The sequence below is a fragment of the Nannobrachium achirus genome (genome assembly GCF_963921795.1).
Source record: "Nannobrachium achirus genome assembly, chromosome: 10".
NCBI lineage: Eukaryota > Metazoa > Chordata > Actinopteri > Myctophiformes > Myctophidae > Nannobrachium > Nannobrachium achirus.
In genome coordinates this window covers 39,245,136-39,271,759 of record NC_137819.1, presented here as the reverse complement: position 1 = coordinate 39,271,759, position 26,624 = coordinate 39,245,136, and the positions used below count along the sequence as shown (strand labels likewise).

At 41.3% G+C, this 26,624-nt stretch overlaps 2 protein-coding genes across 2 annotated transcripts in view; both read left to right on the top strand.

The window, feature by feature from the left end:
- LOC308292774 (major histocompatibility complex class I-related gene protein-like) overlaps nt 1-26,624 on the top strand; it is a 79,163-nt gene that overhangs the window by 36,112 nt on the left and 16,427 nt on the right. The window contains exons 4-6 of the mRNA XM_080735201.1: nt 24,086-24,370; nt 24,601-24,717; nt 25,306-25,338. Coding sequence (XP_080591327.1) covers nt 24,086-24,370; nt 24,601-24,717; nt 25,306-25,338 — 435 coding nt within the window. The remainder of the gene's footprint in view (nt 1-24,085; nt 24,371-24,600; nt 24,718-25,305; nt 25,339-26,624) is intronic.
- Nucleotides 10,367-21,992, top strand: LOC308292318 (major histocompatibility complex class I-related gene protein-like; the record flags this gene model as incomplete). The annotated part of the gene is made up of 3 exons (XM_080734634.1): nt 10,367-10,490; nt 21,166-21,426; nt 21,733-21,992. The coding sequence occupies exons 1-3, from the start codon at nt 10,394-10,396 to the stop codon at nt 21,990-21,992; spliced, it is 618 nt and encodes a 205-aa protein (XP_080590760.1). The 5' UTR covers nt 10,367-10,393.

Sequence of the window (26,624 nt, the reverse complement as noted above, 5' to 3'; positions counted from 1 at the left end):
GATCTCTCTCTATAGCGCGCAATGAGGGCCTCTCCAACTCTTTTTCCCGGGCTGAATCAGGGGCCCAGCACGTCCCTGACATGCACTATAGACATTAATGTTATAGCCTACTGGGCGATTGGTCCTGTCCCAAGATGGCCGACCTGTAGCGACGTCAGTCCCCATTGGCCAACAGCGTGCGTGAGCTATCTATAGCCTTCTATATATCTATGGTGGCGGCACCCGGGTGGGGGCGCTGTCATCTCTGTCAGGCGCGTAGCGCGTTACTTTAACAATAATGACCCGACACGTTATAAGTTATCTTGAGTAGGCCTATGACAGTAGTTTGGTTTTTAATGTTAAAGTAAAGGCGAATTCGAATAAGCTTTAAGGAATTGCTGAGTATGAACGTTAATTCACATTTTATGGTTTCCTTAATTGTTTCCTACAGCCCATGTTTTACAAATGTAGACCTACTAGAAGTTCGCGGCCCTTCGGGCCGCTCACATCTAGAGTTCCGGCAGCTGCGCGGCCCTCACAGCCACGTTGCAATTGCACGTGGCATTGTGTGTAATATGGTCAAATATAGAGATAGCTGTAGAGAATACATTTTTGTTGTAGGCAAATTTATTTGTGGATGTAATAGTAATGAGTAACATGAAATGTCAAGAGTATAAAAGAGTGTTGTGTAAAGATAAACAAAGTGACAGGAACTCAAGGTACCATTTAGTTGTATGAAAAGAGTGTATTTGTATCAGAGAAAGTGCATAGTTAATCTTTATGAAAGAAAGTTGCAATGGCGTCAGGTTCCACAGATGGCATGGCACGGCCTGCAGAATGGGAGGAATAGAGCAAGACGGAATCAACCACACAATGTGACATGTCCACCAGGGATCCTGTGATACTAATGACAGTTATATGTCTGTAAAGGGTTCATCAATGTCATTATCACCATTTATGAGTATTTAAAAATGACAGATCTAACAATGCAAGCGCCTTACATCAATGTGGAAGAAACACTTGTCCAGGAAGTAGAAGTTGCAACGGTGTCAGGTGGCACAGATTGTCATGGCAGACCCTGCAGAAAGGGGGAAATAGATAGCAGGAACACAATGTGACATGTCAACCAGGGATCATGTGAAAATAAGGGCAGTTCAAAATCTATGCAAAATGCTTTGGATAAAAAAGCACTGTATAAATGCACAATTGAGCATAGCAGCATCACTTTTGTTAAGTGGTAAGCATCATCGTTTTGATCAGTTCTTTCGACTATCAGAAATGACATGTTATTACAATACAATATTCTTACCTCAATGGGGAAGAAGCTGTTCTCCATGAAAGAAAGTTGCAACTTCCCCAGGTTTGACAGATTGGCATGGCAGTTGCTGCAGAATGGGAGTAGCTAGAGAAGGCAGGAATCAAGCAATGGGACATGTCCAAAGCCAGTGATATGTCTGTAAAGTGTTGCATCAACATCATCTTCAGTTATGTAGATTAATCAGAAATGGGACATGTAAAAATTGAACAGCCTTACCTTATTGGGGAAGAAGAACTTCTTTAAAGACCACATTTTCAGTGTGGTGTTCCTGCTTTCCTTGCTGCTGCAGGATGGCAAAGTTTAGGGCTGCTGGGTCACCCGTCCGCGAGCTGGCAACATACAGCTGTCCGTGACTGAAGGCAGGGGCCCGAAGACAGACTCCCACTCTTCTAAGTGTCTGGCCTTGGGATTTGTTGATGGTGCTGGCAAATGCGATGCGGATATATATAGGCCTATGTATTGGCAGGGCAGGACAGTGCGAGCAGGTAGTAGGTAAAAATAGTAAGTAAAGTATCAACACAGCAGCATCAAAATTATCTTTTTCAAGAGCCATGAATTCAAAAGGTGCTTGGGTAAAGGGTCAAAAGTATCATACTTAATTTGTGTGAGCTTGTAGGTGGCTATTTTACAAATTTCAATTCTGGCAGTTAGCAGACTCTTAATCCATTTTTAATTTTCAAATTGGCTACTGTAGGTAAAAAAAATAAGGCTAAAGTGGACAAATGTTTTATAATAATATAATCATTTATATTAGCAAAGTACACTTAAGTTTTCAAATAATAATAGTGTAGTCAAAGTACACCCATACAATTTGGAGGCAAACGTAGAGCACACAGTAGGCTACTGTCTGCTTTACAGACAGTTACTCGAATCAATTGAACTTTATTACACGTTATTTTAACATCAGCGTGGCCCTACAATCTTCAGTGTGCTCCTAGATTAGGCAACAATGTTATATGAGATACTTTAATGGTTTCCTGTGGAAATAAGCTTAGTCTTTTCATGGATCTCCTTTTAGTAGACCTTGTACCAGTGAATTGTACCGTCATGAAACTGTACCTTTTCCTATGCAAACTTCTAATAAAGTCTTCAATCAATCAATCAATAAACATCATGACATTGAAGTAGGGTTGTTCGATGTGGCCTAAAAATAAAATATCGATTTATTTCTCAGAAAAGTCGATTTTCGATTCCGATTTTGATTTTTTTGTTAAAAGAATTAAAAAGAAGTTAAAAGAAACAATACATTGTTTCAACTATTTTGTTTTCATTTAAAAAATGCAAGGAAATTATTTTTTTATTATTATTGGGTTTTTTTTTTTATATCCCAATAGCAAAATGTATTAAAACAATAAGGGTAATAATAATAATAATAACTTTAGTTGCACAACAATCACATACAGAAGTTAACTTAGTGTTTCATTATCATTAGTGAGTGACAAAACAGCCAAAACAAGCAAGCTCTTGGAGGCTGGTGAAACGGGTGAAAAAATAGCTAAGGCCGCCCCTGCACCACTCATGCACGGAGATGTTGATTGATTGTAAACGGAGGCGAAGCGCTTCGCTTCCCGACGCAAAACATTGAAGCCAGCTGTTATGAGGTAGACTTAAGGTTGTACTTACCTACCAGAATGAAATGAGGGAAACATACGGAGCTTTGCAAAATACGTTGTGATTATCGTGCTGTTTTGTGATGCTGAAAAGAATCCGTCCAGGAGGCAGCACTGCATGAGATGGTGTCCGAGAAAATGTGTTACTCCATTACTGTGTGTGGGGCCTGGCGTCATGGATCCAGGGACGGAATTCGTTGGGTAACGATATGTTGTGTAACTACCTTCACAGGGCCGTAGCGCGTCTAATCGGCGCTCTAGGCGAGCTCTCTCGAATGCGCCCCCCCACTCCCGCGCGCGCACGCGTGCGATTTTTGCGGGTTTTGCCGTTAATTTGGTCGGTTTTGGGCCGGTTTTGGGCTGGTTTGGGTCCACTCCCTCCATTTCGGCGCCCCCTCGGCGCCCCCTCTAGGATGGCGCTCTAGGCGACCGCCTATACCGCCTATAGCTAAAAACGGCCCTGTACCTTCACATTCCGGCCCAGATCTAAACAGCAGATCTTCACGCAGACAACACCTCGATGCGCGAGGCGTTGTGAGCTTGCAGATCTGCTCTCCAGAATTACGTCAGAACTCTCTCTCTCTTTCTCTCTCTCTCTCTCTCTCTCTCTCTCTCCTCCCCCCTCCCTCTCGCTGTGTTTTTTTTACATCAAGTCTCTCTCTCTCTCTTGCACTGTTTGTTGATGCCCATTTGTGATGTAAATTGCGTCGCAGGACAAAATGGATGATGCAATAGCGAATTGTGCAATAAGCATAAAAACACAAACTATACGGTCCTGCAGAGAGACTAAATATATAAAATGTTGACAGCGCAAAGCGTCCAGGTTAGTCTGTCCTGGTGTGTATGTTTATGAGAGGTGTTGTCAGATATTGTAAATGTAGACACAGTTTGAAGTGTGTCTCACCATTGGAATGTTGCTTGGTGAAATGTAGGATTTGATTACATTTTTGGCTGTTGTAAATAAACAGTTATGTCTGCATTTTCTAAGTTATGTCTGCATTTTCTAGTAGTGAACAAAACAAGACAGTATGTTTTTATCTTTTCAAAGTGTGTTGTGAGCCGTTTTCACTAATTCTAATTTATCTTCTGTATGCCAACCCATTAAAAAAAACACAGAAGATAAATAAAATGAGAGGCCTTTCACAGTACAAGTGTCAAGTTTATTTTGAGCACAGCAGAAAAGTGTCAAGTGCAGGCTTTAACATTTTTTTAATATATATATATATGCGTGTGTGTTGTTAAGAGGGGCGTCTCTATAGAGTATTAACCTCGGCCACCAGGCTTTAGTCTCGCGTGGCCAGACTGTTGCCTCCGCGATTTGGTGAAATGCTCCCGGCAGGCGCGCAGATCCACGAAAAGCATAGAAGGGGACCAATGCGCGCGCGGTGCGCGCGCCGCCGCGCGTCCGTGCGTGTGCGCGCCCGCGCCGATTTCATTTTTTTTTGCGTGCAGAGATCGGTTTTCGGGCGGTTTTCCCCCCTCATTTTCCTTCAGATACGGGCATTAACGGTTTTATGATGTATTATTTATTTACTTATCAAGGTATCACTAGTACTGCTATAACCAACACAACCAAAGCTTACACGAAAACACACACACTTCATCAGAAACTTACCATTGTTGCTTGTTGTGTTCAACTTGGTCCTTCCGAAATGTACATAGTTCTAACTTCTAGTTCTGTAGCAACTTGGGACAGCCAGGTCGTGAGGTTGGTATCCATTTAATTCCAATAAACGTACAAGCGTCAAATGTCATTGTCCAGATCCAGAAAAGTAATTTAATTGAAACCAGTGAACCAGTCAGTGCTCTAGACTCTAGTCACAGACGCGTGATTATGGATCCCACTGGGAAAGATGGATGGAAACGGCATAGAGCGCTCGTTTTCAGTTATTGTCCACGACATTGCAAGCGGCACGAAGGCCAGCGGACCTTGGTCCGCTGGGGACCTTGGTCCGCCAGGGCCGCGCGGCCGGCGGAGCGCCGCGCGAGTTACGAAGCCGGGGTGAATGCAATCGTTATATTTATGCCCAGGCCGTAAGGCCTGGGCAAGCGCACGATAAACGCCATGATAATTGGGTTTTGGTGCACCTCGCGCGGTCCAAGTGACTACAACGGAGCGCTCCCTACGTCCGGTTCAGCCAATCACAAGCTTCAAAAATGAGTCCGGGGCGTGGTTATCCATCTTTCCCAGTGGGATCCATAATCACGCGTCACAGACACACAGCCATAACAAGTCGCCATATTATGACGTCATCACTCTGAGTCAACTGAAAGCTATTCTATGGCTAGAAAGGCACTAGGAAAAAATAAGGTCTTTGGCGCCGACCGGTGGTTGTTTTGGTTAATGATTCTTAGAGTTTATGCATAAAAGGCATTATTTAGCAGATGCTTTTAATCCAATGTGACTTACAATAAGCAGGTTAATTATATCACTATAATAAGCAAGATAATGTTAGTACATCAACAATTCTTGAGGTGGGTCAGTATAATGAGCACAAAGAAAAGTCAAACCAAAATATTAGGCTACTTGAACACATTTATTGAGACTTTCCAAAGCCTTTTACAGTCTAGAGACTGAGGTAGTCAGGTTGGTCAGTGTAATAAGACTGCACTGCACTGAGACCAGCAGCACACCATGTAATGTTACACAATGAAAACAAATACAGGCAGAGGCAGCAATTACTTTTCAGGACAGTCAGCAAATATCCATGATAGTACATTTGATAAGCAGAATGTGAGTTACACTCAGCAGCAACTGCAACAATCATTTGATAGTCAAAAAACAGAAAAAAAACAAAGTGCATTTGAAAACAAAATGCATTTAAAGTCATAACTTTACTTATGTTTACTCTTACATAATGCATTATAAAACTATGTACAACTTAGGCAAATCCACTGATTAAAGTACTTCTTAACCAGCTAAAAAAAATTGAGTGTTCACAGTGTGGCATTCCTTATAACTCTTTGAAATGGCAGAACCAATGTTATAAATATTGTCCTCTATTGAGTTTTTCCAGCAGCATTCTTCAATACTTTAAGATGTCATCATAATTTTTTTTCATTTTTTCATTTTTTTTTTTTTTTTTTTTGAGGGTGACTGGAGGGTACCAATTGGACCTGGGGGGGGGGGGACACGTAACCCCTGTCCCCCCCGCGATTTTCGCCCCTGCCTCCCGGCATACAGTCTGGCAAACCGGGGAAGAAACGATGAGTGCGAGATGAAGCGGAAGTGAAGCCCCCACGTCACTTCCGTGTATAAATAAAAATCATATAAGCATGTTTAGTTTGCTGCTTTGCAGAAATGACATTTTAAAATATATATTTTTGAACGTTAATGCCCGTTTTCGATACTCGCCGTTAGGGAGCTGCTGTTCCAGACTCTATATAGCATTCAAAGATTGTGGAATAGTTGTCTGGCTACGCGAGACTAACCAGGCTTTAACAGCCCGTTTGGTTTCCGCCCAACGCGGAAACCACTCGAAGAAGCGGCGTCGCTCTGATTTGGTTCCCTCCGTTTGTTTCCCCAATCCCTTTTAAAATGCTCGAGTAGCCTAGTGTAGTCTTTCCAGTCGCTACGAGTTGGACTAAAAAAAGATGCATATACCAAACACATTTTTCAAAAGCAAAACTACTCCGCATCAAGGAGTTTATTAGGTAGGCCCTAAAAGTATGTCCTTGAGTGCAGGGGAATTATTTTGGGTTAAAACTGTTTCCGGTGGATAGTTCCGGCCAAATTGTAGTCCTAGTTTGAGTACTACAACATGACGTTTTGTGGTTTTCGCTCCAGACCGGTTACAAGTCCAAAAAGTGAAGTGATCCCAGACTAATAGAGTATAGGGGCGTCTCCACTGGCCGAACTGCGCTGCTGTTTTGATACACGCATGTGATAATGTTTTGATTGATTGATTGAAGACTTTATTAGAAGTTTGCATAGGTAAAGGTACAGTTTCATGACGGTACAGTTCACTGGTACAAGGTCTACTAAAAGGAGATCCATGAAAAGACTAAGCTTATTTCCACAGGAAACCATTTAAGTATCTCATATAACATTGAATGACAAACAAATAGAACACAGTACTATGCAGTAGATATGTAAAGAAAAGCAAAATGAGAGAACAAAAAAAAGAGTCTAAACAAACAGTAAGTATATACAAAGAAGGGGCAGGGGAGGGTAGGGTTGGGCTAGTTTAGTTTTTTTTACCAGTTGCGAACGGCTGCTGCCTGTAAGTGGTTTTTCAAGGCAATTTTAAAGGATGCTAGTGATCCACACTCCTTTATGGCCTTTGGTAAGGCTTTCCACATTTTGGTGGTAGGCCTATAGCAGAAAAAAGAGTTTGACCCTTTGTTGGTTTTGACTCTGGGTTGAAAGTGATCTGTGGCGCTGCCTCTGGTGTTGTAATTATGGACATCCTTAATGTTTATAAAGTATTTTGACAGGTACTTGGGTATCATAGTGGTGTAGTGTATCCTGTACACCAGGCCCATTGCAAGTTGCTGTACTCTGTCATCTACTCTGAGCCACCCCACTCTTAACTGGTGAGTAGCGGTGAGGTGAGTTTGATAGGGAAGGTTAAGCAGGACCCTAATTAGTTTATTTTGGGCTGTTTGGAGTTTAGTTTTCAGGGCTTGTGGGGCGTCACGATACCATACGTGGACTCCGTAGTCAAAGAGGGGCTGGATTATTGCACCAGCTATGGTCTTCAGTGTGTTGAAATTGACCATTGGGGCGATCCTCTGTAGGAAACGAGTTTGTTGGTTGATTTTATTTATTACTTTAGAGGTCATCTTTTCACTGGAAAGATTAGCTTCAAGGATACATCCTAAGTAAGAGATTTTGTTTTTTCGTGTTATGACCTTGTCACCCACTTTGATTGTGAAGTTATCGACTTTTTTGAGGTTATGATTTGATCCAAAGAGGATGGACTCAGTTTTTCCCAGGTGAATTGATAATTTGTTGTCGTTAAGCCATGTGCAGATCTTACTCAGAAGATGGGGTTTGACGGTGTGGTGCGTCGGTGCGGTGTTTTGATTGGTTGGTTTTCATGCACGTCTCGAGCGCTTCTCAGAAAGCCATATCCAAACTATAACAATTTAACTGCTAATCAGTAAGAGTTTATTTTGAGTACAGTAGGACTAGTGACAAATTAATAGCGTTCTTCTCAGTACGTTTTTCTCTTTAGCAAAGTTACAAAGTTTTCCCTTTTTTAAACACAGTAGGCCTACAAAGTAAGTTTCAAGTGTTTTTTTTTTTTTTTTTTTTAGCACTGTAGTGACAAATTAATAGATGTGCATTGTGCAAATGCAGGCTTTTCTCAGTACAAGTTTTAAGATTGTCTTCATGCCTTTACTAGCTCTGACTTTATCCACCCTCCATGTGTCCGGAAAGGATTTCAGCCACTCCTGGACATTCTCGCGTTTCCGCAAGGCGGGCCTTAACTCAAGCCTGGTGGGTTTAGGAAACACGCCTTTGAATAACCTTTATTGAACATGGAAACTATACAAAAACGTTTCTTAAATGAAAGCTTGTAAATTGTAATAATAAATATCAGTATTGCATTAATTCTTATTGCAGACAAATCCTCTTCAAACCTTTATTGAAACCTGTAAAATAACATTCCATTCAAAAATAACTTTTAATAAGTATCAGTGGCGAGGGAATCCTGGGGACCCCCCAGAGGAGCGGCGGTCCGCGAGGTGGGGTCCCTCGCCGCCGACCACGGGGCGATCACAGCGGAGGTCCATGTGTTGGCCGCCCTGCGGGGGTGGCGAGGGACCCCCGCAGGGCGGCCGACTCGGTGACAGACCCCCGCAGGGCGGCCAACCACCCGCGGTGCCTATCGCGGACCACCGCTCTTCTGGGGGGGTCCCCGGGATTCCCTCGCTAGTCGCTACTGATATTTATTATTAAAAGCTATTTTTCATTATTAAGAAACGTTTTCTTTTTTTGGAATGTTATTTTACAGTGTTCAAGGTTTGAAGAGGAATTTTCTGCAATAAGAATTAATGCAATACTGATATTTATTATTACCATTTATTTTTCATTACACGTTTTTGTATATTTTCCGTGTTCAATAAAGGTTCAAAGCCACAAGCCAATCACAACATCGTATTGCCGATTGCAGAAAACGAAAGTGACGGAGGCGAGAAAATATGGAACGCGAGCCTATCTGGTACCGACACGTCTCTTATTATATAATCTCTTTGGGCAGGCGTGAAGTGAGCAAATATAGAACTTCCGGTGTTCGAACAGGCAAATATACGACTTCCGGTTTGATTCATTCGCCTTCAAAATAAAATGCTCATAATTAATGCCATTTGAAAAACGTTGAATTTGCAAATTATATGCTCATTAAAAATATAAATTAGGCATTTGAACAAAGCCATATAACAAAAAATATGTGTATGTGTAAAAAAAAAGTTTTAATAACAAAAAATATAAGATAAGATAAATGCTGTTCACTGGAGTGCATATAGCCTTTACAAATTGGACACTTCGAGAACAGACAGCTCTTCGTGTCAGAACCTTTGACACATGCACGCGTTCACAGAGACCTCCTCTACCACACCACACCACACTGCCAGAGGTGGCATTGCAAAATTTGCTGGCCGTACACAGATGCAATTGATTGAATGTGCTATTCATAATAAAATGTAAGCTTTATACAGTGGTGGAAAAAATACTCAAATTCATTGCTTAAATAAAAGTATCAATACTGAAACATACAAATACTTTGTTGCAAGTAAAAGCCTGGAATTCAAAATGTATTGAGTAAAAGTATTAGTGTTGGCATTAGAATGTACTTCAAGTGCCTAAAGTAGCAGATTTACAAGCTCACAATGTGTTGCATGGTGGCACGCTGTGAGCTTGTAAATCCATTTTATGTGTCACTAAAAAGCAGCAGGTAGGCTACTCTGCCTTCACCCGATGACAACTCCAAAAGAACTACATGGCCAAATACCATATCTGCTTCCTCCTCAAACGGAACCGCCCACTTCCCGCAAAGCATTGTGGGAAATGTATTATTTTTTGGAAGAGACTTTGATGCAACTTTGACAAGCACAGAACTTTGACACAACTCTCACACAACTTAGTGCGTTCCAGTGTGAGTGCAGCCAGAGACCTCCTCTACTACACCACACTCTCCGCTAAGCGGAGCGGCATTGCTCTCTGTATATCTTTTAGTCATTAAACGTCATTTTTACACAGAAACATACTTTTCGTTGTATAGCTTCAATTAAATGCTTAATCTATATTTTTAATGTGTATATCTACAAATTAATCGTTTTTCAATGGCGTTAGGGGTACTCTTATTCTGAAGAGATCGACACCGGATCCCTTATATTTGCTGACACTAAATTTGCTCACAGAACATAGCCCAGGCTACACGACGCGAGGCGAGAGAGACTGACCGAATCAGACCGACGACGCTTGACTTGAGCATATTTTCTTCCAATATATTAAGACATGTAATATCAATTTTACAATATGATATTATATAGGCCTAATATCAGTCTTACATTTATGATTCTTTTTGTGTTTTTGACACATAATAAATGGTTTCTCCCTGCGGTGAATGGAGCTGGTGAGTATACGTAGCATGGGTATTTCATTTATCATTTTAGTTTGGCACATTATTGTGAAGTTGTATTGTATTATTGTGCCCTCCTTGTGTTGACATATTAGTTCCTACCTGACTGGGTGCATAGGGGGAAGTGATTAGCCTAGTTTGGACAGACTTATATTAGGCTACTAGCTGCATTGTTAAGCTGTGCGATAGCTAAGGTGTAAGGGGCACACAATCACGCAGGTGGTGTGATTGTCTCCCCACGTCAATCCCTTTCTTGGCCCGCCCCTTTCCCCCCTCCCCCTGGGCAGCAGCCATGATGGAGCTACTGCTGCAGCAGTGTGTGTCGGGTCACAGTCGAGGTACCCCGGAGGAGTCGAGTCACGGCGCAGCCGGGAGAGTTCGAGAGAGAAATGGAGTCCGATGAAGATTTGGAAAGCGGAAAAAAGAGAAAGAGGAATGAGTCCGAAGGCGGTGAAGGGGAAAAGTTATTAGTAATGATGAAAGCAGACATTTCAAAGTATGGAATCTTTAGTGATCCACTAGTGGTTGGAAAGTTTGTAGAGGGGAAAATTGGAAAGGTGAAGGCGTTGAGAGTCACTAGAACTGGAGTGGTAATCTTTGAGTGTAATGAATCGGATCAAGTGAATAATGCCATGCAGATTGCCACATTTGAAGGTTCCCCAGTCACTTGCTACATGCTCGGGGGAAAAAGGAGGAAAGGGGTAATAAGTGGAGTACCGCTGTCAGTTAAGATGGATGACTTATCGTGGTTAGAAGGCGTTTGTGAGGCTAAACGGCTAACTAGATTTAGGGAAGGCAATCGAGAGGAGACCAAGTCAGTTTGTCTGACATTTGAAGGGGAGGAAATACCCGAGAGGATTTATTATGAGTAGCCTACATGAGCTTCAGAGTCAGGCCATTCGAAAGCGGACCACTTAGGTGCTATTGTTGCCAGGAATATGGCCATGTGGCAGCAGTTTGCAGGGGACAGAAAATATATGGGAGATGCGGAAAGGAAAATTGTAAGAAGAAATGCGAGGAGCAACTCAAGTGTGTACACTGTGGAGGGTAGCATTATGCTGGCTCAGTACAATGTACTAGGAGGGTGAAGGAGGGAAAGGTGAAGAAAGTTAGAGAGGAAAGAGGCTTGTCATATGCCGAAGCAGTGAAGACAGTGGAAGGGAGTACATGTGTGGAAGTCCAACAACAAGAGAGGAAAAACAATGGTGATGAGAGGAAAGACAATGGTGATAATATTTGCATGGACAGGAAAGGGTTTTTGGCGTTCATCGCCATGGTGATTAATTGTGCTGTGGACATTCCAACAAAGTCTGAGAGGATCAAGATGGTGCTAGATGCAGCCAGAAGATTTTTGAATGTTCTGGATGTTACTGGAGAGGATCTGGACAATAAACTGAGGGAGGGATTTACGCCGACCCAGACATCCTGATCTGGGTAATGGAATGCATGGACACTTTATGGGTTTGGAACATTTGGGTGGGCACAGGTGAATAGGATATAGAAGTATTTAGTTGGCAAAGATAGAAGTATTTAGTTAGTCTGGCCATGAACATGGACCAGAAGGTGGCGGTAATGCACCATAAAATTGGATGCCAACCGCTGTAAAACAACAAGAAGAAGAAGAAGAAGAAGCAGTGTGTGTCTGTGTACTGAGTGGAGACTTGGCTGAGCCCAGCACAGCTCAGCTACAACAATGGAGCCACCTGGCCATCTCCCAACAGTGAATTTAGCATGCATAAGGATTTTTATCCAGTCACTCTTGTTTTTATTGTGTTTTTAATGCCCTTGACAACTGTTAGCAACATTAGCCAGCCAGCTAGCTAGCTCCCTGTTAATCTGAAGCTAGCCTCTCTAGCCTTTCCTCATTCATCTGAAGCTAACCATTGCTGCCTGGATAATGGTTCACAGTTGTGCAATATCTTCAATAACTATGGTGAGTCAACTTATATTCTATTGTTCTTCTGATGTTTTTGATTGGGGCAAAGAAAGAGTCTATACTAGATTTTATAGATCTTGATAGTAATCATTGTTTTATTAAGAATATAGAGGGTTTGTATTGTGATAGTCATCTCAAGGACACCCATAACTTTGACAGTGTACAAATGGAACCAAATGAACCCGTAAGGGTCCATTTGGTTTCTGACTAACCTGTCAGTGTTAAGAACCTGTGCTCTCAGTCACATTGCTTTCACCTTAACCATATGAGCCTTAGCATCAACATCTGGTGAAAATACCTACAAGCTCACTACGCATCTCATTGATAGCTTGTAGATCTGCTGTTTCCGCAAAGACATTTGGTGTACAAAGAAATATTGGACATCTTATAGCAGGGGTAGGCAACCTTAGGTGCCAACATTGGCACACTGGCATAAGTGTGAGAAATTATATTTTGAAATCAAATAGTTTTAAACATGGTCAATCGCATTAAGTCACCCAATTTGTCCCAGCAAATTACATCCTGCACATAATTCAACATTCATTGTTCATTCATTAAAATTCTTAACTTTGACTGGGGAGGGAGTCGGAGATAGGTGGGTTATTGCTCTGTCTAATGATCGTTATAAAATGTCCTGCCAATCAAATACGTCACAGTTGATGAGGTGTCATTAAGATGAATGTTATGGCACACTGACTATCTAGAAAATAAAAAACTTGGCACTTCATTTCAAAAAGGTTGCTGACCCGTCTTAAAATAAAATAGTATTGCATAACTAGATTGTTTTATTAAACTCATTTTGCATCATGGCTACTATTTCATTTATTTATTTTATTTATTATTGCAGTAACATGCCATCTTTCTTTCCCCAATACATGAATTAAGTCACATCCCTTAACCACTTGTACTCTTCAACGTTTATCACAGAAGTCCAGGACAGGACTGCCTTGTAGAGTGTGCTTCTGTAACACAGAATAAAGTGATGTTAATTTGTCATTTGTGCTCACATTTTCTATACTTAGTGCTGCAAGCGAGATTTGAGAATTTCCCAAATAGGTGAGAGAAGAAATGTCCATTCATGAGCTGATCTTTGTGGGGTTCTCGGATGGAATTTCCCAACTGAAAATGTGTGGGTCCGGGGACCCCCAGGCCCAGGGTGTGTATGGGGTTGTGGTCCCCATCATAATGATTGATATTAAACCAAATGGACACAAGTTTGTAACACTGACAGTGTACAAGTGGAACCAAATGGACCCTTACGGGTTCATTTGGATGGGGGTCCTTGAGATTACTATCACAATACAAACCCTCTATATTCTTAATAAAACAATGATTACTATCAAGATCTATAAAATCTAGTCTAGACTCTTTCTTTGCCCCACCCAAAAAAATTGCATCTATTTTTGGCTAATGTTCCCCCCCTGGATATGTATAAGACTAAGATGAGATTCATTTTCTGAACAGACTTCTGCTCAATCTGCTGCACACTGATTGTGTTTATTTTAAACATAACATGACATGATTATGACATGAAGTAGCCTAAAATAAAAGATCAAATGATCAAAAACATAAGAAGAACAATAGAATATAAGTTGACTCAACATAGTTATTGAAGATATTGCACATAGCTGTGAACCATTATCCAGGCAGCAATGGTTAGCTTCAGATGAATGAGGAAAGGCTAGAGAGGCTAGCTTCAGATTAACAGGGAGCTAGCTAGCTGGCTGGCTAATGTTGCTAACAGTTGTCAAAGGTATGGGGCTTTTAAGCCGTGACATCATTTTGTAGGCAGAGGAGAACTCTGCCCCCAGAGCATTTTCTATCCCTCGCTATTTAAAAAGATCCGAGACAAAAATAACGACTAAAGTATAATTCTAACACTTTCCTTTCAACAACAAAGAGAAGAAAAATTTGTAAATAGTAAAAATAGTAAAAAGATTCACGGAAACTGGGGGCAGAAATTCTCCTCTGCCTACAAAATGATGTCATACTTAACAGCCCCATTAAAAACACAATAAAAACAAGAGTGGCTGGATAAAAATCCTTATGCATGCTAAATTCACTGTTGGGAGATGGCTAGGTGGCTCCATTGTTCTAGCTGAGCTGTGCTGGGCTCAGCCAAGTCTCCACTCAGTACACAGACACACACTGCTGCAGCAGTAGCTCCATCATGGCTGCTGCCCAGGGGGGGGGGGGAAAGGGGCGGGCCTAGATAGGGCTCTCCGTACGTTTTGTGCTTCCAAAAGGAAGTTTTGGGGTCGACATTATAAATGGCCCGCTGGCCCGGATGTACTTTGTGACAGGGCCACCAGAACTCATCAGGGACTTGCCCGTTGGGCCAGTGAATTTAATGCCTTGAAAATAAAACAAGTAAAAACGTTTATCTAATTTCACATGATCCTTGTGGTACTGTTTTGTAATAATTTCGGTGAAATCGTCTCGTAATTACCGCTAAAATATAACGTTGCGTGATCCCGATCAAAGACGAGCAAAGTTGCCTTCTGCGTGCAGCGTGCATGTGCACAGCAGCTGCAGTAACAGAGCAGCCAGCCTGCTACTTAGAGATGGGACGTTCGTGAATGAATCGAGTCTTTTGAACGGCTCTTTGAAATGAACGTAACTATAGTAACTAGAATGAGCCAGTCTTTTGAACGGCTCTTTGAAAAGAACGGATCCCAGAGATCTGGCTCACTTCAAAGAGCCATAAATCCCATCTCTACTGCTACTGTAGCCGTTGATGCTGCTAACAGCGTTAGCTTCTAGAGATTGTTGACAACGGAGCAGAGCGCTGTTGCCCTACTGTTCAGTATGTCCATTGTCACCGCGTGTCAGAATCCGAAAGTACAATAAACAAGTTATGTTCTTGAAGTTGGGGAAACGTCCATTACTGAGCTGTCGCTGTGTGTCTAGTGAACGAGAGAGAGGGGGGCGGTCGTGTGTGTGTGTGTGTGTGTGTGTGTGTGTGTGTGTGTGTGTGTGTGTGTGTGTGTGTGTGTGTGTGTGTGTGTGTGTGTGTGTGTGTGTGTGTGTGTGTGTGTGTGTGTGTGTGTGTGTGTGTGCGGAACGCATTCGGCAAATTTGTTTATTTTAACTGTTGTAGATATTTAGAATTAACGTGTACTGTAGCCTATTGAGAATATTTATCAAACTAGAAAATATTGTTCCTTTGAAACAATTGTGGGCTCGCTTCAAGCCAGAAAACAATGGCTATAAAAGTACAAAATGTCAAGATCGCAGGAAGTGCTCTCTTTGACGTTACTGACGCAATCAGATGCTGCATGCATGATTTGAGGCATTTTGTTCCAAAAATGTGTTATGCAAAAGTTGACCCGCTGGTATAACAGGCCAATGTGAGAAGGGTGGCATCTGTTCCTTGACCTAGTGGGAATGTGCTTGCAAGATTTCACGCACATCGCAGGCTGTGTTCATGATTTGAGGTGTTTTTGGCCACTTTATTGCTGCTTGCAGCTATATTTATTATTATGTATTTTAATTTTTGTGTGTGCACTTCATAGGCATGTTAGATAAAGGTCCTTAGATTGTGTCTAGAATGTTTCATGCAAATTGCAAAAAAAAAATCCTAGAATAAAAACGGGTTTAAGCGTTTAAAAAAATGCTCAAAATGCACCCCCCTTTGGCCAATTGGGGTAAGATTGGTTTTAGTGATATTTGGACTAACACTCTACATCTTTGCCAAATGCCATGAACATGTTACTTTGCACGTGTGATTTAGAGGCAGAAGAATAATTTGCATAAAACTGCAATATTCATTGAATTATTAAAAAAGCATGTTTCAATTTTAAAAAAAAATCCGATCTGACAGATCTTTAGATATTGGTCCAAAGTTAATGTAAAAAAAAAGTTTTGTGCATGTGACGCGAAAATTCCAGAATAAAAGTGGGTTTAAGCGTTTTACAAACTGCTCAAAATGGCGGAAAATCTAAGGGCGGAGCTTACTTAAGAAAGACACAGATGTCTTCCGCTTGAGTCAAAGCACGCGTGTAAGCAAGTTGCATGTCTTCAAACGAAACGAGTCATGACTTATGCCCGTTTGAAGTTTGAATTTTCAAACGCTTCGTATAGCGCCCCCCTTTGGCCGATTGGAATAAGATTGGTTGCAGTGATATTTTGACTAACCCTTTACACAGGGGCGTTATAGCGTCTTAGATAGTGGGGGGGATGACATAGCCGCGACCTCATGCACGCGCGCGCGCAGCGAGCGCCGGAAATTTGCGTTTTGAATGTGTTTTATTCGGGTTTCCGCGGTTTCTTTTTTTGCTAAACAATCGGGAACGGCACACTACACTTTCCCTTTGCCTCTCTCCACATGCACCAGCCAGCAGGTACCAACAGACAGACAGAACACCGGTTTCATATAATCATTCAGTTCCAAAAGCTTTTCAGTTAATCTACCGGTACTTAATTTTACACCACTGTCTACTACAGCAAGCATGATGGTTCCTAAACGTTTTAGCCCGTGAACCAAGAGAAACTAAACCCAAACAAGTAGTAGTGAAAATAGCAGATCTACAAGCTCACAACGAGTCGCTTCGCGCTGCGTTGTGAACTTCTAGATCGGCTATTTTCAAGACCCATACAATGTGTCCACAACGCTAGCCAAAACAGTGTTAGCTAGCAGCAGCATAGCATCCATCATTACTCCTACTCTAATATAGCCACCGACTCACCAATTGCTGACTGAGTGACGATGAGACGAGCAGGACGATGTTTAATGCCTTTATAGCCTACATGGTATTGTCTTGTTGTTCTGTTTATATTCCTTTATGCCTGTGTTGTTAATTTCACCACGAGTCCATCATGACGCAAGATACGCACTGACGACAGAGGTGGACGACCGTTAAAGGGGCGTTCTTTGAAAGCCATTTCCTCTCTGCACAGAAGCGCATTTCAAAACAAGAGTCTTTATTTTATTTTTTCATCTATACAATCGATCATTCAACATGTTTATTTTGAAATTGTCCTGGAAAATAGTAGCCAAATAGACCCTACTACATGCCACTGAGAGGTTACGTTTGTGTTGATGAGAGCCAGCTTGCAGCGCAGGGGAGGAAAAAAAAAAAAAAACCCGGCCGGCAAAAAAGGTGGGGGGGGGATGAGATCACGGCTTTGCCAAATGCCATGTTGGCCTACGTGTAACTTTGCATGTCTGATTTAGAGGCAAAAGAATAATTTGCATAAAACTGCAATATTCATTGAATTATTAAAAAATATTGTTTCACTTTAAAAGAAATCCGACCAGGAGACGCAGAGAGATGTGCAGAGAGATCAGTGATGCGTTTTGCATCATATGATGCAAAATGCATCACTGGTACATGCTGAAATACTAAAATATCTAAAAAAACTGATTTAACACAAAAAATAACTCAGGATTGTGTTGATCGTGTCCCAAACAACAATAAAATAAGATCTGGTTGTCCCAGAGGTGAAGTGGCCCTTTAAATTAGGAGATCCTGGGAAGGCAGACAGGCAGCTGTCAATCTGGGCTGGGGTCCTCACCAGTTAAACAGGCTACAGCTGGTGCTAAGAGTAGGCCTACATGTTATTGAATCAAATGAGTTGTTTTTATGGGGAATGATATTTTGAATGGCGAAAGGGACAGGACAGTACAATTCACTCCTATGTCATATGTACTCCATTCATTAAAAAAAAGACGCTTGTATCGAGGATGAAGGAGGACGAGGACGCAAGTTTTCTGTGCACACGCGTGTCAGGGCCAGTGATCATCAAAGTCCACTTGCCCTGAGGGCCAGTAGTACATTTCCCTTAATGTCTACCCCTGAGTTTTGATATATTCAGTCCAGCAGTCATTCCGGGCCCCTCGCCCGGTCGTTCGTGTTGGCTCGTGATAAGTGGAGATATTTTACAAAGTACACATTTTCAGCCAGAACTTTCAAATGGATATGACACTGAGGACACTATCGTTCTCCCAGGCTGAGGAATAAATAATTGGGTGAGTACACAAGTAACGCGCAGCACTTTAGGGCCGCGCAGATTAGCTGCTAACCGCCGCGCAATGGGGGCGTTCTATGGCTCTATTTGAGGGATTACACGAAGTGTCAATCTACCGAAAATCAGAGACATTCTAGGGCTACCACCAACCTAGAAGGACTGGAGAACGCTACCTATTTGCTACCCATATAGGATTTTGTTTTTATTGCCTCTGTTGGAAAAAGTACAGTTTCATGACAGTAGGCCTACAAATCACTGGTACAATATAAACTAAAAGGAGATCCTATGCATTTCGGCTTATAAACCGTGTCTAGTGATACACGTCCCCAAGTGGTTGCCATATACGTTTGATTATTAGCCTAGATTGTGTATTTGTTGTAGGCGTTCAGTAGGTTTACTTGGTAGGGTATGAAGGAATAAAGGTCACTTCGCCAAAAATCCAACTCGCCAAATCAACTTGCTAGGACACCTAGCCAATGAGCAGGGTTGTCAACATTGGACTGTCAGTCCAGGAGAATCCAGGAGATTTATTTGTTGGGGGTGCGCAGAACTCCCCAACAGGGGTCTGGTGGTCCTCCCCCCAAAACTTCAGATATATATTTTCCTGTGTTCTGTTGAATTTTGTGCATGTTTGATACTTTTATCAGGCTTGCTTTACTAGCATGGGTACAATTTCAGCCTTAAAATGCCAAATGTAGGTGTACAAATTTGATGACCGAAGCAAAGTAAGATATCCTTAATAATGACTTCTCATCTGGGGGTCCTCCCCCAGAAAATATTTAACATAGTAGATTGCCAATCATCCTGGAGAATCCAGGTGCATTGACAAGCCTGCCCAATGAGCGTGGACAATTTGGCGAGTTGGATTTTTGGCAAAGTATGAAGTAACTAGAATTGAAATATTTCAATATTTAGCTTTGTTGCTTGTTGTTTTCTTTAGCATAACAAATAATATTACATTTGGCTACTACACCAATGTAGGGGAGAGCCGCCTCATTTGTAACGCTTCATAATTGCGTTGACTAGTTTAGCAGTGTAGAGAGAGGGTAAAAGTCAGAGAGTTGAACAGATCCATGCATGGATGGACATGAAACAAAATGAATCAAAATGGGACACAAATTCCGTATTGATGCGTTATTTTTTCCTCCGTTGAGCAAGGCGAGGCAATGGTGTGTTGAGTGGATAACATTAATGTGTTTGTGTGTGCGTGCATGCGTGCCGCACACGTGCGCGTGTGTGTGTGTTGAAAGGCGAATCTTAAACAAATATCCTGTAGTTAATGCTACCCGATTTCATCGCACCCGATGATCTGCTAGTGTCTGGCCACCGAGAACACAGTAAAGAAATCGCTCCATTCCAATAGCAAATCCCAGACGATGATGAACGCAGGGCGAGCAGTCTAGTCCAGGCACGTGCACACATAGACATAGAAAGGTAGACGCCTCCTTCGACTCTGATGCATGTGCATCGAGGGACTAAGGGAATCACGTGTGCATTGCTTCCACGTGCGTCACACATAGGGAAGTTGCTAGGCCAATCAGAGGTAGATGGGGGCGGGTCTTTACGTACGCAGCCTGTAAGAACAGCTGAGCCGCACAACATCGGAACTGGCTCTGTTGAATTGAATTGTAGTCCTTGGATAAGTCCCGGAAAAGTCGCGCTGTGATTGGCCAGTAGTCACTTTGACTGACAGCGTTCCCTTAGTTTTTCCAGGATGTCCGGACTACAACTGTTGCACGTCGCTCCAATGAACTGCAGAGGCGAGCGAGGTATCTAGCTCTTTATATCTGTGCGTGCACACATAGACATGAAAGGGGGCTTGAGCCCCTGCCCTTTCATCTGTCTGTAACAAAAGTGCCCTCTCCAGACCATGAATGCGGTTTTTACTATGGTGAAAGAAATGCAAATGCCCCTCTTTCCATGCCATACCCTGAAGGCAGCGAGAGAATTGTCTTGTCCAAACTCTCCTGAACTTGAATGCAGCATCTTATGTTGAAAGAATTGCCTTCTCTGTGTAGAAATCCATGCCGTTATACGCCACATCTCCAGAATTGACTATATGCTTAGTTCAGTGTGGTGTCAAGAACTGAAAATAGCCGACCTCCAAGCTCACAACACGTCGCAGTGTCTGCTATTTTCAATATTTTTAGAAATTTCAGCCCCTTTCAGCAATGACAGTTCGCTGGTTGTACTTGTAGACATAAGATGGATTTGGCAATGCAAATGTACTCTATTACAAGTAGAAGTCCAGTATTCAAAATTTACATGAGTAAAAGTATAAAAGTATTGGTAATGGTATCAAAATGTACTTAAAGTACCAAAAGTAAAAGTAGGCCTACTCATTGTGCAGAATGTCCCAGTTCAAGTTATCAAAAATAGCATGGATCTAACATTGTGAGCTGAAGTGGTTAACGTATGTTTTGTAATGATAATCAAAATCTACAAAGTAGTAGTCCCAGCTTGAGTCAGTAGTGACCTTCTGCCGTAGTAGAGACGGCTGCGGCGACGGCAGGTTTATCTATCGAGCGCGGATCATTTCCGGTTACCGTTGTCATCTGCCGTAGCGTTGCTTAAGGTCGCTAATACTGTATGTAATGTGAAAAACTACACAGAGAAATTGGAATACCAAAAATATAGACCACTCTCATACATTATATTATATTATATTTATCTTGATGTGTGTCTGTTTGCTTACTGCATCGTATTTATTCTGTTACTCTTCCTCCTCCTCCTTTTTTTATTTCTTCTTTTTTGGACTTCCAGATATCCACTCACTCACCTACATCTACACAGCTCTCTCCAAGCCCATCAACCAACCAGGGATCCATGAGTTCATGTCCATGGGCCTCCTGGACGGCAGGATCATTGACTACTATGACAGCAAGGATAAGAAAAGAATCCCCAAGCAGCCATGGATGGAGAGGCTGGACAAGGAATACTGGGAGAACGGCACCGAGTCAAGCCAGCTAGAGCAGCAGTGGTTCAAAGTCGAGCTGGAACGAAATGGACACAAGATTGGCTCTGGTTAGAACGTTGTTGCTATATACACTGTATTCAACACTGTTTAAGTTTAGTTACAAGGGTTTTAATTGAGATTGACTGAGTGGTAAACACTGTTAACGTCACTTACTGCATTAATCATGCATCAGTTCTGCAGACATTTTGAATGTTATGCAGCAGAACCCAAAAGTATAGTGTAAAACAAAACTTACAAAACTACAAAAAACTACAAAAAGGCTCACCAAAGAACATCCAGACTGTTTGCTCTGGTATGATGCCTCATATCTTTTACATCCTCCTCGTGTCTTTTTCTTTTCCTCCTTTCACCAGCTTTGCACATTCTCCAGTGGAGGCTCAGCTGTAAGGCTGAGAGAAAAGAAGACAGCAAGGAAGAATACAGCTATGACGGTGAAGACGACCTGGTCTTTGATGTTGACGATAAGCGCCAGAATGCTCCAGCTTTTCCCTTGCAATACCACCTACACTACACCCAAGGCTACCTGCAGGGGGAGTGTGTCGCCTGGTTAACTACATTTGTTGAATACTGGCAAGCACAACTCCTGGCCAGCAGTGAGTATTATTTTACATAACCCTAACACATTTCACACACACACACACACACACATGTGTACAACACAAAATCGTCACAAAACAACAACAACTAATAACTAGAAAAATATTGTTCCTTCGAAACAATTGTGGGCTCGCTTCAAGCCGGAAAACAATGGCTATAAAAGCACAAAATGTCAAGATCGCAGGCAGTGCTCTCTTTGACGTCACTGACGTCAAAAATTGGTCCATTTTGTTCCAAAAATGTGTTATGCAAAAGTTGACCCGCTGGTGGCGCTTTAACAGGCCAATGTGAGAAGGTTGGTATCTGTTCCTTGACCTATTGGGAATGTGCTTGCAAGATTTCACACACATCCCAGGCTGTGTTCATGATTTGAGGTGTTTTTGGCTTTGGACACTTTATCGCTGCTTGCAGCTATATTTATTATTATTATTTTATAATTTTTTTGTGTGCACTTCATAGGCATGTTAGATAAAGGTCCTTAGATTGCGTGTAGAATGTTTCATGCAAATTGCAAAAAAAATCCTAGAATAAAAACGGGTTTAAGCGTTTTACAAACTGCTCAAAATTATATAGCGCCCCCCTTTGGCCATTTGGGGTAAGTGATATTTGAACTAACCCTCTACACTATTTTGTCATGAAAATGTGACTTTGCATGTATGATTTAGAGGCAGAAGAATAATTTGCATAAAAATGCAATATTGTTTGAATTATTTTAAAAAGCATGTTTCAATGTTAAAGAAATCCGATCTGACAGATCTTTAGATATCGGTCCAAAGTTCACGTAAAAAAAGTTTTGTGCACGTGGAGCGAAAATTCCAGAATAAAAGCGGGTTTACGCGTTTTACAAACTGCTCAAAATGGCGGAAAATCGAAGGGCGGAGCTTACTTAACAACGACACAGATGTCTTCCGCTCGAGTCAAAGCACGCGTGTAACAAGTTGCGTGTCTTCAAACGAAACGAGTCATGACTTATGCCCGTTTGAAGTTTGAATTTTCAAACGCTTCGTATAGCGCCCCCCTTTGGCCGATTGGAATAAAATCGGTTTCAGTGATACTTTGACTAACTCTCCACATCTTTGCCAAATGCCATGAACGTGTAACTTTGCATGTATGATTTAGAGGGCGAAGAATAATTTGCATAAAACCGCAATATTGATTGAATTATTAAAAGATTATATTTCACTTTAAAAGAAATCCGTGAAGACAGTTTGACTGTATTGGTCCAAAGTTCATGTGAAAAAAGTTTCATGCGCGTATCGCAAAAATCCCAGGAGGAGATAGATTTTTACTGTTTTTCATATTATTCCGAATTGTGGGAGACCTAAAGGTCAGAGGTCAAAAGTTAGAGGGTAAAAGTTGTTCGGCATGAGGAGACGCATACGTGTATACAGGTTTCATGGCTGTACCTCAAACACAGCATGAGCTATACCTGTTCAAAGATCGCACTTTCGAAGGCTTCCTACAGCGCCACCATTTGGCCGATTGCTATAGAAAATAATAGCAGACTTCGCCACTGTAAACTGAACACATTGATGTTTTTATTTTCATTTTCTCACTAAGTATGTAGGAGTAGAACGGAACCGAAGTTTTTGGTCTACTTGATCTAGTATAGAAATAAATAAATAATGACAATAACTAAAGTGTGCTCGCCTTTAGGCGAGCCCACAATGACAATATCTAAAGTGTGCTCGCCTTATAGGCGAGCCCACAATAAACAAAACGTTATTATTGTAGTACTTTTCAAAACAAGGTTACAAGGTGCTCTGGATGAGAGAAAAATAAAACTAATTTGGTTAAGTGGGGCATCCCTGATGTTTCATTGGATAATAAATAAATATAGATTTGATGTAAAGCACTTCAGCATGCTACATTCTATTACAAATGTTCTGCAAAATGTTGTGCCTGTGATATGCAGTAGCCTGCTTTTCAGCTTTATATATTAGATTTTAAATACATGGTAGTATCACACACAAATAACCTTTGACAAATATGAATAATGATGAATGAATGACTACGGTAAATTAAATGAAAATGTGAATGAATTCAAAATTCCCTACAATGCCCATATATATCTTCTCAAAACTCAAAGTTGTCCTCATGGCTTCCCAGGTCCACCAGATGTCCATGTATATGACACGAAGAGCAAGAATCCACACTCACTCATCTTACACTGCATGGCGACAGGCTTCTTACCCAAAGACGTGACCCTGAACATCTTGAGAAATGGGCGGGAGGTGGATCAACAGGACGGCATGCAATCCACAGGTGTCCGACCCAACGGCGACGGCACTCACCAGATCAAGAAGCACGTGGAGATTTTAAGAAGTGACTCTGCCAAATACAGATGTGAGATCAGACACCCCGCGTCCAAAATGTATGAAGTCAAGGATTGGGGTAAGAGGCTTGTTTACACTGTATGCAAATACAATTAAATAAAGGCCTTTTTAGATGTTAAAATGGAGAGAGTTGAGAGTTTTTATTTATTTTATTTAATCTTTAATTATAGAGTAAGGTTCTGAGCGTGCATGCTCTGTTAGAGCAAGACCCTGTTTACATAGTACTGACGAATGTTTTCAGTAAAACGTGTCTTGTAAGTACAGTACATTCTTCTTTCTGGATTTTAGATGTCTCAAAGAATCTCATATCTGACGACTCTGGATCAAACAACGTACCTATTGTTGGTGGTGTTCTTGGTTGCCTGCTGGTTGGAGGCTCCGTTTTGATCATGAAGAAAAAAAAAGGTTGGGTTCATTAGAACAACTTTCTCTTTTTGGGTACAGTTAGAATTTTCAGTGGGGATTACTCATGCCATAGACTTATTTTTTTGTATTTGTTGCATTCCTAAGACACAAATATGATTATAGTAAATTTGCCCCCATTGATTCCGGAAGGGCACCCGAATGCATGGCACTGGATGGGGACCCAAATGCATGGTACTGGGTAGGGAAACCGTCCGGGTATCTTTTATTTGTTATTGTTTTGTCTTAGAAATGCGACAAAAACAAAAAAAAAAATTATTAAACTTCAGTCTCCATGGCATGAATAATCAATAGAAAAGAAGTCATTTTGGGGTGAACTACTCCTTTAAGCTAGGTTACTCAATAATTATAAATGACTGTGCAATGATGTAATTGTGCCTTTAGCTTGCTAAACCTTTTGCATCAAGTTCCCTATCAGGATGGAACACAGATTTGTTTTACCTCTCGGGTACCTATTTCTTATATTATATCCTGGGAGTTAAGTTATGTGGTCAGCCAAGATTATAAATTGATTTGCTCTCTGTCTCTCTCTCTCTCCTTCTCTCTCTCTCTCTCTCTCTGCCCACTCAGTCGGTTGCTTTTCAGGAGAACCTGAACCTCAAGGTTAGTACTGCTTCACAACACTTTACATGGAATGATATGATATGATATGATATGATATGATATGATATGATATGATATAATGATAATCAGTCTTGTGTGCTTAAAATCTATTAAATCTATATATCTGAAGCTGTATAGTGAACACAGAAAGTAGAACTTCATAGAATGTCTCAAACACTCTAAACTGGTAATATAATGGCTGGTATATCAAACATGTCACTGTTGCGTGTTGAGTTATAGGCCATCTGGTCTCTCAACCAGTCTCACAATAGAAAATGCATGGTTCCACTTTCAATTTAAAAAAAAAGGAAAATTCAGAGTGAGCAAGACAGATGAAACGAGTTAAAACAAAAACAAAACAAAAAAACTTAAAATAAATCAGCCCATTGTTTCAGGGACAGAGATGGTGATGCACAACCAGTCTGGCAGATCCCACTAGTGATCCCACTAGTGAACATTCTTTGGCAACTTTCCCTGAACCATTTTATGTTATGTATCACACTAATTACCGTAACTCACAATCTGGAAATGTACATTTACATTTTAGGTTAAAACTCTCAGAACAACGTAACAAATTAGTTGGTTGGTAGTTCAGTGCCTTGCTCAAGGACACTTTAGAATGGCAACCACGATTGAAACAAACCTTTCTATTATGAGACTGTCACTCTCAACCTTCAGGAATCTATGTTGCCTAATGATCCTGAAACCTCATTGTCACCCGCAGAACCTTTTACGTTATTCTACTTTGACACTACTGTAGTTGAAGAAATAAGGATTTGCAATGCTATGTAATGTGTCATCTTTGAAATTAATTAATGACAGTTTCAAGTGTTCTATAGATGTAAATGATGTCTAATTACTTGGTAGGTATTTCTACTGTATCCCCTCAGTTTTGTTTACAAAAGAAATAAAGAAAGGCAAATGTCTGTTCATTGCCTGATTTGTATGATCATTATGAACATAATGTGGCATCTTTCTAAATGACAACATGCTTTTAGGATCAACATCAGAATGGTTTTATTCAGCATAAGAGACTTACCGTAATTCAATTGCTACAGTTTTCACACTTTGAATGTTAAGACAAGGGGATTTCATTTGTTTGAAGATCTGCTATCTTCACCGGTCCCGGCCGGGCGAATGTCTCATTTTCTTTTTTTGGTCATGCAGTAGGCTAACTTTTTGCAAACGCCAGCTGGTCTTCTTGCAATCACAAATAGCATAAGAAACCACCAGCAAAATGGCCTATCCTTCATCAGATAGCCTAAATAATAAGGGGATATAGCCTT